Raw genomic sequence first — 12,400 nt, 5'->3', positions numbered from 1 at the left:
GGGGCTCTGTGCGTGCCGTGGGTGCAGGTCCCGGGGCGAGAGGGTGAGCGTGAGCGTGAGCGTGAGCGTGAGCGTGAGCGTGAGCGTGAGCGTGCCGGCTGCAGCTCTCTGACCTGGGAGCAGCCAAACTTCCTTTGCAAAGTTAGATAACAGGCCCTGTTCTCCGCGGTGGGATTGGCCATGGCCAGCTCCACGTGCTGCTCCTGGCACGGTGCCCAGGCCCGCCAGGCAGCCCAAGCTGGCGCGGGGGTGGGAAGGCGAGGGCTGAGCAGCCTCTGCGGCTTATTGGCTGCCTCGCCTGCTCCCTCTCCCTCTCGCTGTCACCCTGAGGCTCTCCGGCTGCTCGGCGGCTTCTCCGAGCTGCTCGCTCCTGCTCCCCCCTCGGAGGACCATGGCGAGCTGCGAGCGCGTTGGGCTGGCTCCTGCCATGGACATGCCCGAGGTCCTGAAGTCGCTGCTGGAGCACTCCCTGCCCTGGGCTGACCGGAGGACAGGTAGGCGTCCCGGGAGCCCCGTGTCTCTGCTGGCATCTTGATGCCCATGTGCTGGGAGGAGGCGGGTACCCAGGTGCATAATGCCGAGCCGGAGCTGCCTGGCTGCTTGGCACTGCCCACCTGACTTCGGCTCAGTTGGCAAGAGGGAAGACGGGCAGGATGGGGAGGTGCCCGGCTACCTGGGGCTGCTGGCATGGGGCACCAGAGCCATTACCATCTGCCGAGCCCGGGCGGGCCAGGGCGGGAGGCGCAGCCCGAGCTGGGACGCTGTTATGTAACGGGCCCTACGGCCGGGAGGACCCGTTCCTAGGATACCTCAGCCAAACACAGGGAGAGGAAGGGAGGCAGCCTGCGAGGGGCCTCCCCAGCCTGGAGTCTGAGTCCACCTGGAGGCTGGCGAGAGCTTTCCTGGCCCCTGCACGCATTCCGCCCTGCGCAGGACACCCCCAGGAGCCCCGGGCCTGGCGCCCTGGGGAGATCTCAGGCGGGAATCCCAGGGGGGGACAGTTAAGTGGCTGGAGCGTCCCGAGGCACAGCGGCCTCCCTCCCGCCTCTGGAGCCTCCTGAAGGAAGGCCAAGCCTCGTCCTACTGTGTGCCCGCCTGCCAGGGGTGCTGGGGAGCCACTTCTGGCAAACTCTCCAGTAGCGGAGAAACGGGACGTGTGGTCGGCCGACACTAGAGGGGAAAAGCCAGCGGCGGGCAGCTGTGCCGGCCGGGGGCTCTGGGAGGGCTCCAGGACCCCCAGGCGCTGTGTGTGTGTATGAGGCGCCCGTACCCCTAAATATAGCTGGCTCCTCCACAGGCCTGGGAGCCCCCCGAGGGCAGCCTTCGTGCCTCCTTTGTGTCCCAGCACCCAGCACAGCACCTGGCACAGAGTAGGAGCTTCACGAACACCCGGCGATTGGGCGCGGGCTCCGCAGCCTGTATATCCAGGCCTGATCTTTCCCCAAAAAGGTTTGCGGATTTTTAAGGCCTCTCCGCCTATCCCCTCCTTCCTCCAGTAGTAATAAGAGTCCAGTGGAGCAAAATATTGCGCCGCTCTGCCAGAATGCCCCATTCCGCACCCGTCACCCACCACCTCCCTGCCGAGAGCAGGCAAGTGGACGTTTTCTCCTGACAGAAGGGCCGAGACCATCCAGGAGGGCCCTTCCCAGGCTCCAGCCCTCACCTTGACTCTTGGGAGCTGGGCGAAGGCCGCCAGTGAGCAGATTCTCCCCTGGCCCCCCTCGATGCCTGCACGGCTGCCATTCACTAACTTGGACAGGTGGGAGGTGCGGATCTCCTTCCCGAGGAGAGATGTCAGGGCGCGGCAAGAAAGGGACGAATCTTCCCATCTGGGTAGTGCCCAGGAGAGGCGAGGGAGGAGTTCTGGGAGACGCTGGACTCTCGGTCCCTGGACGCCCGGACGGGCTGGACGGGGCTTGGGTGTCCTCTGAGCGGCCAGGGCTCTGGGCAGAAGAAAAGGATGCGCAGGCATAAACGTGGCGCGGCGCTCCCCGGCACGGCGGACTCCATAGGACGGCGGAGGATCAGGGCTGTCTCCAGGCGGCTGGCACCCACCTAAAGGAAACTTCCTATCGGCTGCCTTGCAGACCTCATAGAGGGGCTTTGCCAGAGGCTCCTCTCCCCCTCCCAGCTTTAGGGGATCTTGTTGAGGAGAGCGAGCGCCCCGAGGAGAGAGCCCTGGGCTCGCTCTTCCTTTCTTGCCTGGAGAGCTTGCTGGCCCTTAGACGTGCAGTTCTCTGAGCCTTCCTTTCCTTCTTTATAAAATGGGCTCATTCAATTCAACAAGCATTTATTAAAGGCCTGCTGTATACCAGGGCCCTCCTGGATGGTCTCTGCCCTTCTGTCAGGAGAAAACAACATCTGCGCGTGTAAATCAGTTCTCTTGCCTTTTCATTGGCATCTGCTCTGCTAGAAGGGACCTTGGGCAAACAGAGGTCAAGTGACTTGTCCAGGGTCATGCGTTACCAGTTGGTAAGCGTCCGAGATTCTGGTGTGTCCCTTGGGGTGAAGCCTCACCCGCGGCCATTGGCTAGAGCTGCCAGAGCTCAGCAGCTTTGGATTCGAATGGACTGTCCTGCTGGGTGACTGAGAAGTGAGAATCTGGGCGAGCCGGTCAGTGAGTGAGTCAGTCAACCAGCATTGAAATCTTCCGCCTTCCCTCTCAGGGTCCCAGGAAAGGCAAAAGCACAGGCTTTGCCCTCAGGGAGCTTGTGTTCAGCTGGAGGGAACTACCTTCCGACCACTTTGGAGAAGGCATAGACGGCCTCGTCCGGGCCCCCGAGCCCTCCCCACTGCTGGGGCTTCTCCCTTTGGCTTTCGCAGGCACCCCAACTAACCACATACAGGAATGATGAGAAAGAGCCGGGATTGGGACCAGGAATGGGGTTCTAGCTGCTCCTTCCATGCCCTCTGGGCACACTGGGACCAGGCCGGATGCCCACAATCCCAGAACAGCCCAGAGCATAGGGAGCCCCAGGGGCCACCAGCTTGTGGGAGCAGAGGTCATCCGGGCTGATCCCAGAAACTGAGGCCGAGAGGGGACAGGCCTCCGGACCCTTCCATCATCCATCTCAAGCTGGAAAAAAAACTAGAAAGTTTCTCGTCCAACCCTCTCATCCTACAGTTGAGGAAACGGAAGCATGATTCGAATCCAGGTCCTCCAGCTCAGGGTGTAGACCTCATTTCTCCTTAATCTGATGACTTGTCCAAGGTCATGCACTACTCAGTTTATTCATCTTTAAAATGGGGGCGGCAAACATCTTTCCCCTCCTAGCAAGCAAAGCCCTGAGAAATCAAAGTGAGGAAGCCTGAGAGAGGTGGTGAGTTCTGACCCCTGGACAGTCTTGGGTTCCTCCCCTCCCAGCCCCCGCTCTCCTTGCCTTGGTCCGCCTTCTGCTGCCCCTCCCCGAGGCAGGAATAAAGAGGGGAGAGGTTCCTGTTGCCCAGCGAGGGCGAGTAAACAACTGGGCTCTGCTGCCACGTGAGAGAACCCCAGGGTCAAGGCCACGTGGGAGGGAGATAAGGAGCAGGTGGCGTCGGGCACCCTTCAGTCACCCTGGCACAGGCAGAAAGCATCGGGTCATTCCCTTTTCCAGGTCGAAGGGCCCTCCTGGGGACGTCCGCCCGGCCCCCATCTCCAAGCCTGGGCCGAATTTTCTGGCCACTGGCCAGGCCTTTGGGGGGGGAGTGTCTGTTAGGTAGACACCCCCCTCCACCCTCATGGCCTCCGGCCTCAGAGCAGAGCTGCTGCCCAGCAAGTCACCTGATCCACCCACGGGCCAGGGCAGTTCTCTGAGCAGCCCGTTTGCCAGTGCTGGGTTCTGGGCTCCTTTGCCCAGTTTCCCGTAGGGAAGCGTCCCTCCTCCATCGGCTTCTCCCGGGGGGCTGTTCCCTCCGCTGCATGCGGCTGCTTCTTCCTTTCTCCCTTCCGTGGGCCAGAGCCATGGTTGGCAACCCTTCGGGTCTCGGCCCCCTTTACGGCCTTAGCGGGAGCTTTTGGGCAGGTGGGTTACGGCTCTCCACGTCTGCCCTATTCGTCTTGCTACAGTCGTGCTTTGGCCTCGTGGGACCGCGTGGCAGCGAGAATTCCCAGCGCCGGGGACTCCTCTACTGATGCTGCTGCCTGAGGACAGCGACTTCGGTGGCTTGTCCAGGGTCATTTCACCCACGTGTGTCAAAAATGGGACTTGAACCCAAGTTGCCCCACAGGGCTGGCTCTCCCTCTTCAGCACATAATAACAATAATAATTAATAATGCTCATTTGGTCCTCACACCAACACAGTAGATGCTACTATAATCCCTATTTTACAGGGGAGGAGGTAGGGAAGGGGGAGAGTCACACAACTAGTACGTGGCTGAGGCAGGATTTGAACTCATCATCCTGGCCCCAAGTTCAGCTCTGTCTGCTCTGCAACATTGCCTTCTCAACTCCTCACTGGGTCTGCCCCAGGGAGCTTCCATTCTGGGTGAGAGGTGGGAAGTGCTAACGTGCTCCGGGGACAAGTGTAGACAAGGCGAAAGAGGCCCCTCAAAGGATCCAGCCTGAGAATTTCTGCTTGGCTGGCGCTGGGTGGGAATGGGCTCCAGAAGGCACCGGGCCCGGGGCAGGGGCTCGGGGGAAGCGGCACAGCCCGGAGGTGCTTCATTTCCGGAGAAGGACTGGGCATCTTTTGGTAGACCAGAGGACAGGGAGCCAGCGGGGAGCTGCAGATTGGATTTAGCTCAGTGGCAGAAACTTCTGGAAAGCCACAGCGGCCCCCAAAGGGATGCGAATCGACACACTGGGGGCCTTCAAGCGAAGACCAGGGGACCCCTCGTCAGGGATCCTAGAACCTCAGAGCTGGAAAGGATCTCCAAGGGTGCCAAGTCAGAATTCCCACTAAAACATTGGCCAGAAGCTCTGCTTGGAGACCCAGGGAGCTGCCCACCTCCTGAGGCAGCCTGTACCACTCACAGAGCACTCCAGTGATTAAGGTTTTCTTTACATGAAGCTGGAATCGCCCTCCGCCCTGTAGAGATCGCTCCTAATTTTACTCCCCAGGAACAAACAGAACAAGTCGAGGCAATGTGGTATGGTGCCAGGAAGACCTGGGTTCAAACCCCACCACAGACACCTACCAGCTAGACAACTCAGCCAATCTCCCCTATTTCACGGTGTGGCTGCGAGCATCGAAGGAGATAATGTCCGAAAACGGCTTTGCAGCTTTCAAAGTGCCATATCGCTCTGAGCTGTTGTTCTCTGGGCCTCAGTTTTCTGGGTAAAAGGAAAGCTCTGGCACTTAGAAAGGATTTCATAAATGCTTGTTGACTTCACTTGAAAGCTTGGACTCGATGACCTCAGAAGTCCCTTCTAGCTCTAAAGCTACGATCTCTCGCACCAGCGATGGAATCCCACATCCACAAAACGGCCACCATCAGCCCACTGGCCTCAGTTTTCTCTTCTCCAGTCTAAACAGTTGCAGTTTCTTCAAACAATCCTCTTATAGTTTGGTCCAGTACTTGGCACAGGGTCTGGCACATAGTAGGTACTCGGTACATTCTTGTTGACTCATTGACAATTTCCAGCTCTCCTTGCCATCCTGGTAACTGCACTCTGGTCTTGCTGCAGCTTGGAAATGTCCTGCTTACAGTCTCAGATCCAGAACAAAACCCAGGAAAGACACTCAAAGGAGTCCAACTCCCTCATTCTATAAAGAGGAAACTGAGGACCGAAGGAAAATGGCCTATCTTAGGTCACAGAGCCAATAAGGAACAGAGCTGGGATTTGAACCCAAATTCTTGAATTTAGATTTAACATTCTCCAGAGGGGGAGGCAGAGAGGAGTCCTAACCTCTGACCTTGCCAACGATTCACTCCTCTTGGCCTCTGGGAGTGAGATGAAGCTTGACTCAGGCCCTGATCTCATTTTATGACACCCCCACCCACCCATGCTTTCTCCCTCCTTTTCCCCCTCAGGAAAAGCCCTGAAAGAACCTCCTCTCAGGAAAAGACCCCTGCAGTGTAAGTGAGCACACTAAGCTGGCCACGCTAAGCCTTCACCTCCCAGGGCTTTGGGGTTTTCATTGGAGTAGAAAGGGAAGGCCCAAGCTGGGGGGCTGCCACCTGCTCTCCTGGGCTGACCTTGAACCTGGAATTGCCTTTTGCTGAGCTTCAGCTTCCTGCCTGTAAAATGAGACCCATAATCCCTTGTCCTGCTTAGCCCAGTCTGGGGACTTTTGTGAGAAGTCTGAGGAAATGATGGGTGTGTTCACTGCAGGAAGATAAGGCCTCAGTTTTATTTTAGTAGGCCTGGCAAAATCTTCAGCTAAAGGAATTAAGCTCTAACTGTGGATGTTTGGCTATCAGGGACCAGAGAGGGAAAGTTCTTCTGAAGCCAGGAGAGCCCTCCAGGGATGTCATCTTATGAGGAGAGCTTTGTCAGGCCCCTGAGCTTCATGGGAAGAAAACCTTAAATTAGGGCAGGAAGGGGCAAGGGATTTCGAGGCCCATCTCAATGGGCATTTAATTCTGTTCCTCAAACATTTGTTATAAAGTACCTACTAAGTCAGTTCACTAAAAGCCCCTATTTGACTGCAGGAAGGGGAGCCTGGATTCATCATCTCCCCAGAAAGGGAGCTACAAGAGAACTTGAGGGGGGAGAGGGAACTAGCAGGGGTGTGTGTGTGTGTGTGTGTGTGTGTGTGCCTTTGCCTGAGCTGGGCCTGGAAGTAAGCTAGGAGTCGGTTCTGGGGGGGGGTGGTAAAGAGGGGGACATCCTTCGAAAAGGCAAGAGGAGGGGACAAAATATAGAGTTTGGACAAAATGAACAGGTTGTCTGGAACAAATGTTCAGAATGAAAAAAGACCCGTCAAGTGTGGTCCAGCCCACCAGGGGTTTAAAGACTGAGTTAAAGAGCTGCATTTTAGTTCTGAGCAATAGGGAGCTGGTGAACAATTTTGAGCAGGGGATCAGCATGGTCAAGCCTCTCTTAGGAAGAGTCATTTGACAGCTCTGTAGAGCGGCTGGCAGAGGCGTTTCTTTAGTCATGCTTGTTGAGTGATGGGAGATGGACACTCATGAGGAGGCCAACCTGTATAAAAGCATTGTGGAAATCCTCAGCATCAAAGGAGAGACAACTAACATTGAAAGTAAGGCAGCCACTTTGGTGGACCCAAGGCTTGTCCTGGTGGGGTGGCTGTGGGAGAGAAGGGGATAGATGGGAGTCATGTGACGGGAGCAGAGTGCAGAATTGGGAGCCTTAAAATGAGGGGGGAAAGGAAGGACCCAAGGCTGATTGGCAGTTGATTTGGTGAAGCTGGATGATAGAAGTTTGCTGCTTCTGAAAGTGGCACTTGTGGTAGAGCCGGGGGAATCTGGAAAGACAATGTGTGCCCTTCTAGACATGAGGAGATGGAGGTGCTGATGGGAAACCAAGTCAAAATGTCTAGTAGGCAGCTGGCCAAACAGGGCCCAGAGCTCAGCAAGGAGATGGGCTATGTGGACATACAGACATGAGAGCAGGGGCATCCCGGTAGTGTCTAACAACATGGCCCCATGACATATTCTTCAGTTTAACCTGCATTATTCTTAGCATTTCCTCCATCACTTCTTAAGTCTAGACAGCCAGCAAAACAAGCAAGCAAGCCTTAGCTGGTAGCATTTGCCAGATTCCAAGGTAGAAATGCTCCCACTGACAACTGAACAGTGGGCTCTGGGAGCCAATCCAAGCTGACTCCAGACATTCCTGCCTGGCAGTCAGTCACCTGTAGAGAGAGGAAGAGAACCCATGGGAGGCTAATGAGGGTCTCAAGAGTGAGGAGAGAGGGATGAGACCCAGGATGGAGCCTTGGGGGATGCCTTCCCTTCCCCTCCACTTCATGGTGTGTGTGTGTGTGTGTGTGTGTGTGTGTGTGTGTGTGTGTGTTGGGGGAGGACCATGGAGCACCATGGGGGAAACCAAGAGAAGAGAATGGGGGTAAGACTGGCAGGGCACAAAAGAGGGAGAAAGGCAAGTAGGGACAGGGTGGCAGAGGAGTGGTTCTCAGGTTCTTCAAAAAGCCTTGGGGGATGGCAACACTCCATCAGAACACTTGGGGCCCTGGGAGGGGATGGAACTGAAGCCAGGATCCAACCCAACTAAGGAAAGCAATGAACTGTGGGTAAGAGGGAGCCAGCGCTGCTCCCCTTTCCAGGGGAAGCCCTGAGCATCCTCGAATTCAGTGCCCAGATCCAGAGCTCAAGGATCCCAGAGAATGTAAGCTGCTTGAGGTCAGAAACCAGTTTGTTTTTGTCTTGCATTTCTCCCTCTCCCCCTCCACCAGTCAGGACACCCAAGCCCTGATTGGCACATTAATCGCTTCATCACTTAGCTGCCTGGTGGGTGGTCTTAGGACCTTTGGTCAAGTAGTATTAGAGGTAGCGCTGCGGCTCTGGAGGCAGACAGCCTAGGCTCAAATCTTACTTCGGCCCTTAGTCATTTGACTCCAAGGAGCCCAGTTTCCTCATCTGTATGTCAGATTAGATGGCTTCAGAAGTCCTTCATAGTCCTAGACCTGGGAAGGCCTAATATGAGCTCTTGGAGGGCACAGGCCATGTTCCTTGGCTCCCAGCATCCTCAGTGACTGGGGAGTGACAGAGGAGACCTCAATCAGTGTTTGCTCCTGGGCCAGCAGCAGTGTCAGGGACCCACTTCCCAGAAAGCTGGGGCTCTTTTTCAGTGTTTCCAGAGGAGAGCCAATGTACTGCCTTGTGTTTAGAATTGCAGCAGGCGAATGACTGCCTGGGGCTTGGAACAAGAGAAGTTTTCATTGGTAGCCCTTCCAGCGAACATTTTCTCCAAATATTTTCCAAGCTCCCTACTGTGGGCAAAGCCTGGTTTTCTGTACATGCTGAGAACATAGGTAATTGGCCGCCTTTAGGCCAAATGAAAGCTTGCTGATCATTGTCTCGGGTTTGGCATTATTACCATCTGGATGAGGGCTCTTTAGGGAGTTAGGAGCCATTCAGGAAGGTGCAGAAATGCCCGTCAGAAGGATATCTGCCACATCATCGGGAGACTTAGATGCCATCTGCAGCTCATTGCGATGGAATTGGCCAATGGCTCCCAGGCTGCTCTAATGACTTATGACTGCCTCAGTGCTCTTCTGAGCTTAAACTCAAGAATAACACTATGGATAAACAACCGGCTGCCATGATGTGGAACTCTGGGCCTGCTAGTGGCTGCCCCATTTGCTGCCCAGACCAGGCCCCCCCCCCCCAACTCAACTGAATTCCCAACCTGAGTTGGGGAGGAGATCACTGAGAAGTAGAACCATTCACAGATGGTCAGGCTACCATCTAGCTGGAGTGGGTCCTTACAGAGGGAGTCTGAGCACCCCATTTTACAGAGAAGGAAACTTTGGTCCAGACAGGGGAAAGGATTTGCTCAGAGTTTCACGGGGACTCACATGGACATGGAAGCTCTTTGAGGCAAGGTTCTGGATTTGTGTCTTCGGTGCCAAGGATGGTGTCTGGCACTTAGGTACTTTAAGGGTTTCTCTGTCTCTGTCTCTCCTTTCTCTCTTTCTGGAAGTTGTCTGTCTCTCACTGCCTTGGAATGTGTCTGTTTCTCTCTCCTCCAGTCAGGGAGATGATTTCCAGCCAAACCGCCCCACTCCCTGGCTCTCTCAGCTCTCTCCGTCCAGGCTCTTCTCCCCTTAGAGCTTCCCAGCTCTCCCTCCAAGGATCCCACGGATCTGAGAAGCCCGGCCTGGGATGGAGGCAGTAGTTCAAACGTTATTTACATTTTCCTCAGTTTGACACTACACCTGGGAGGCAGGCATGAAGGGAATTGCTCATCACCACCACCAAGTCACAGGAGGGATTTGAACCTGGATCTCCTGCCCGGTGGGGCTGGGGGTCTTTTTCTGTTCTTCTATAAAGCATCCCTCCATAGACTTGGCCAGATCTATGGGACTCAGAGGCAAAGGACCTGGGATTGAGGGTCAGGGAGTCATGGGAGAGGGAAGTGCCAGAGCTGTCCAGTGAATGTTGGGGGTGCTTCCTCCCATCCTCCTGCCTCCCTCTCTGGATCTGAGTCTAGGCTGGGCTGTCTCCTGAGGGCAGAGGACCGTCCATGCGGGCCCTTAGCAATAGCCAGCATTCTTCCAAGGCAGAGTCTGGTCCAGGTCTTCCCATAAGTCCTCTGGCTTTCTCCGGCAGGCAGTGTGGCTGCCCTTATTCTCACGGTGCCATCCTTTCCCAATAATCCTTTTGCTCCACCACATTTTGGAAACTGCCTCTTGCTCCAAGCTAGCCTTGGAGATAATGCTGCTGCCCACAGGGCTTAGGCCTCAGGCCCGTTTCGCCAGCCCAGGAATGGGGAGATGGGCTGGGAGACGGGGAATTGTGTGTTGGGAGCCCTGCGGGAGCCAGCCTCATCTTCCTCTGAATCCCTGGTCCTGTTGCCACTGTCTCTGCCATAATTCGGCCATTCACACTCGTTGGAAGGAGCCTGGCAAAGGGCACCCAGGAGGCGGCCAGGTCTTGGGCCTGTCCTGGGAAGTCTGAGCCTCTGTCTGGAGGGTCCTGGCCCCCGAGGGAGCACAGAGGCGAGCGGTTCCAAGAGATGACCAGGAGGAAGGTTGGACTCCAGGAGAAGCTCTGTGCTCCCTCGGGGGCCAGGACCCTCCAGACAGAGGAAGGGGAGCTCCGGGGCGGAAAGTATGAAGGCCAGAGACGGGCAGCCTGGAAAGGGAGGAGGCTCCTGAGGGAGAGGTCGCTGGTCACTTCCTTCCATTTGAGGAACATCCGCCTGGGAACTGGAGTCGGAAGAGAGAATGGCCCCCCGGGGTGGAGGGAGGGAGAGCTGGGGTGTGGACCAGGACTGAATGCTGGTGGCCCTGGGCAGGGGGAATGAGCTCCTTTGGACATGTCTGTGGGACCCCGAGGTGGACACTGTGCACAGTGCTCTCCTGGTGAATGGTGGTACTTTAAAGTCTGGTTAGGCTTTGGAATCAGAGGACCTGGGTTCAAATCCCGATTCTTCTACCTAATAACGACCTGTGTGACTTTGGATAAGTCACTCACATTCTCTTGGCCTCATTTTCTCTCTTCTGTAAAATGGGGCTTAGAGGAATTGAGAGCGAGATCCCTTTCGGCTCTGAACCAGTTGTCCTGTGTGGCAGCACGTGGGCAGGAAGGTGGCCGGGAGGAGGCGGATTCCCGAGTCCCAAAGACCTGAGTTCAACTTCTGCCTCAGCCGGCAAATGCGGCTGTTGGATGGGATGTGGCCTGACGCCCCTCCCCCGGGGGCCCCGGCTTGTCTGGAGCTAAGTAGTCTCCCCGCGGTCTCTGCCAGTCAATAGGTGGCTTTTCCGCCATCCCAGCCCAAGGGCCCTGCGGTGTAAGAGGCAGCCAGGGGTGGGAAGAGCCTCTGTTTCCTCCTTGGTGAAACGGGCCAGTAACAGGCAGGAGAACGGAAGGGGATGGAGAAAATGCTGTGCACGCCTGGGGTGGGGGAGAAGCCGGGAGCAACGGGGAGCACGGAGCGGGGCGGGGTAGGGGGTACGTTCGTTCCTCCCCTTCCACCGCTATCCTCTGGACCCCAGCCACCACCTCGGCCCCGCCTCCTCGTGCACGTGCGGCGCCACGAGTTCGCCGGCCCCTCCCCCGCATTCCATTGGCTGCTCCTGTTTCTTTCTCCTCCTCCACCCCTTCACCCCCGCGCCGAGGACAGCTGCGGCTCCACGTGACCCAGTCCAGTGGCTCTCCGCGGCCAGCTTGCTGATTGGCTCCCGGCCCGAGCCCCAAAGTCTTCTCCTTCTGCCCCGCCTGGCTCTCCCTTGGCAGCGGGGCCCCAGGGTTAAGAGGCACGGGAGTGGGTGGGGGGAGGGTAAGGGGAGCGCCGTAGGGGAGGGAGCCGAGGAGCCAAGGAAGCTCCAGCTGCTGACACTTGCGTCCATGGGACCCAATCAACTGCCGGAGGCGGGGCCTCCGGAGTCGCTGCTCACCTGGCCCCGCACGTGCCTCGCGGCCCCCCCGGCCGCTGCACCAATCAGCGTGCGGAGTGGCGCTCGCTCCGCCCTCCGGGGGCGGTACCATCACGCGGCCAGGCCTCGGGCCGCGGGGGTTCGCCTTCTGAATAATGAATGTGGCGGAGCGCTTGGGGAGCCGGGGGAGGGGAGAGCGGCTGTGTGCGCCTGCGCAGTGGGGTCTCGCGGCAGCAGCGGCGGCTCCTCACGGCGCCTTCGCCCGGGATCTGCAGCCGAGCCCGACGCGGGCCACCATGTCCGACAACGGCGGGGCCGAAAAGAAGCTTCCGCTGGAGGCCGAGGCGGGGCCGGGGCGGGAGGTGACGACTGCGGAGCGGGCCCCCCCGGACCCCTTCCCCCTGGCGCTGAAGAAGCTGATGGAGAACCCGCCGCGCGAGGCGAGGCTCGG

The 12,400-nt window shown here is 57.4% G+C and overlaps 1 protein-coding gene across 3 annotated transcripts in view; it reads left to right on the top strand.

Moving 5' to 3' along the window:
• The first annotated feature begins 333 nt into the window (after positions 1–333).
• Positions 334–12,400, top strand: part of TEF (TEF transcription factor, PAR bZIP family member) — a 36,736-nt gene continuing 24,669 nt past the window's right edge. For 2 of the 3 annotated variants that reach the window (XM_044678028.1, XM_044678026.1), the window contains exon 1: positions 334–494. In XM_044678028.1, coding sequence (XP_044533963.1) covers positions 392–494 — 103 coding nt within the window. In that variant the 5' untranslated portion in view covers positions 334–391. Of the gene's footprint in view, positions 495–12,165; position 12,400 lie in introns of those variants that run through there. The other variant, XM_044678027.1, reaches the window with a different exon arrangement.

The sequence above is a fragment of the Gracilinanus agilis genome, chromosome 5 (assembly GCF_016433145.1).
Source record: "Gracilinanus agilis isolate LMUSP501 chromosome 5, AgileGrace, whole genome shotgun sequence".
Classification (NCBI taxonomy): domain Eukaryota; kingdom Metazoa; phylum Chordata; class Mammalia; order Didelphimorphia; family Didelphidae; genus Gracilinanus; species Gracilinanus agilis.
Note: the sequence above shows the minus strand (reverse complement) of the source record. Positions and strands in the feature narration are given on the sequence as shown.